The 2176-nt window shown below is 39.7% G+C and overlaps 1 protein-coding gene across 1 annotated transcript; it reads left to right on the top strand.

The window, feature by feature from the left end:
• The first annotated feature begins 1484 nt into the window (after positions 1-1484).
• LOC106962245 (submandibular gland secretory Glx-rich protein CA-like) lies at positions 1485-2139 on the top strand. Its single transcript, XM_015056532.1, has 2 exons — positions 1485-1715; positions 1810-2139. Exons 1-2 carry the CDS (start codon positions 1485-1487, stop codon positions 2137-2139), a joined length of 561 nt encoding a protein of 186 aa, XP_014912018.1.
• The last annotated feature ends 37 nt before the right edge of the window (positions 2140-2176 follow it).

Here is a 2176-nt window from a genome sequence, read left to right on the forward strand (position 1 = left end):
CAAACGAACATTTTTGCTGCACAAACGTTTGACACCAATTCTGTCTGATTTGAAGAAGGTGGGGCGACTTCACTCTGGTTTCATGAATGATCAGCAGTTCCTGAAACTATGGAAAGTTTTTCAACTTTTCCAAAACTTTTCATAAAATTCAGGTTAAATTAGAGGCACAGAAAGGAGGCGATGCAGCTGATGGAGTCCGACCAGCCTGATCAGAACCCGTATGGGTCCCACAAACACTGAAATCAGGTTCTGATGGAGATTAACAGATGAGACAGAACCTGAAATAATCTGCATATTTTAGTTTTGCAGCAGGAAAACTAAACAGAACCATTTTTCTGCTGTTTCTTTGTTTCTTGTTCTTTTTTTGTCCAAAACTGTCAGATCTAAACATAAGGAGGACAAGAAGTGACAATAATCATAGAAATAAATAAATAAATGGCTTAACGAATGAACCAGATATTGTATCAGAAAATAATTTCCCAGCTTATTTGATATAACATAAACTGATCTGTTTTTAATTCATCTGCAGAAAGTTTAATGTCTGTTAACATTAATAGAAAGTATGACGCATAAAATAACAGACCTGCGATCATCAGGAGGGAGAGTCCAACGTTCATCATGACTGAGAGCTGCAGATGGAAATTATGACAAATATTGGCAGTAAAAAACAGGAAAACAAAAACCTGAAGAAAATTATCCGTATGAAAATCTGCAGTTTGTAGAAAATCTGCTGGAATCAGATTAGAGTCAAATAAACTAAAAAATATAAAACTAAATGTTTCGCTGCTGAAGTCCTGAAACCTTTTTCTGTTTTTGGATTAACTTGAACTTTTTATCATTTGTTTCTGAATACATTTGTTGCATCAAATAACAAAATCCAACAAATGCTGCAAACAGCTCAATAAATACACAAAAAGATGAAATATAAACAATTTACATTATAACCATTTATTAATCAGATGCTACAAAATAGATTTATTAGAAGATGTAGTTAAAAAATTATAAATGTCTCTGGAAATAAAGCTTAAAAGTTTTGCTTTGAGTTAAAAATGTCTGTAATTCTGTGTAAAAAAAATAAACTTTTATTTTCATATGAAAATTAACATCATTTCGTATAATTACTGTTGAATAAACCTTTTAAACATGTATGACAAAAAACAAAATTTATAATAATAGAATCCAAAAACATACAAACCTGAACAAGGAGAGTTTTGGTCCTGAAGGATGAAGCGTCGAAACGATCTGTCCTTTTTAAATCATCCCACGTCTGTCCACCCTGTCCACGTCTGTCCACCCTGTCCACGTCGGTCCACCCTGTCCACGTCGGTCCACCCTGTCCACGTCGGTCCTCTTTAATCTGATGCGTTCATGTAAAAACAGACATTAATCAGAGCCCATTTGGTTAAAAGATGCTGACAGTCGATCCTGGATGCAAAGAGAGAAAATACTAACGATTCATTCAAATTCAGCCAAGAGACGAAGAGATGAGGAGCCAGCAAGAACCAACAAGAACCAGTAGGAACCAACAGGAACCAGTAGGAACCAACAGGAACCAACAGGAACCAGCAGGAACCAACAGAAACCAGCAGGAACCAGCAGGAACCAACAGGAACCAGCAGGAACCAACAGAAACCAGCAAGAACCAGCAGGAACCAGTAGGAACCAAGAGGAACCAACGGGAACCAGCAGGATCCAACGGGAACCAGCAGGAACCAGTAGGAACCAACATGAACCAACATGAACCAACATGAACCAGCAGGAACCAACNAGAACCAACAGGAACCAACATGAACCAACATGAACCAACAGAAACCAGCAGGAACCAGCAGGAACCAACAGGAACCAGCAGGAACCAACAGAAACCAGCAAGAACCAGCAGGAACCAGTAGGAACCAACAGGAACCAACAGGAACCAGCAGGAACCAACAGGAACCAACAGGAACCAGCAAGAACCAACAGGAACCAGTAGGAACCAACAGGAACCAGCAGGAACCAACAGAAACCAGCAAGAACCAGCAGGAACCAGTAGGAACCAAGAGGAACCAACGGGAACCAGCAGGATCCAACGGGAACCAGCAGGAACCAGTAGGAACCAACATGAACCAACAGGAACCAACAGGAACCAGCAGGAACCAGTAGGAACCAACATGAACCAACAGGAACCAACAGGAACCAA

The sequence above is a fragment of the Poecilia latipinna genome, unplaced genomic scaffold, assembly GCF_001443285.1.
Source record: "Poecilia latipinna isolate Pla-1442-1.1 unplaced genomic scaffold, P_latipinna-1.0 Scaffold1389, whole genome shotgun sequence".
Lineage (NCBI taxonomy): Eukaryota > Metazoa > Chordata > Actinopteri > Cyprinodontiformes > Poeciliidae > Poecilia > Poecilia latipinna.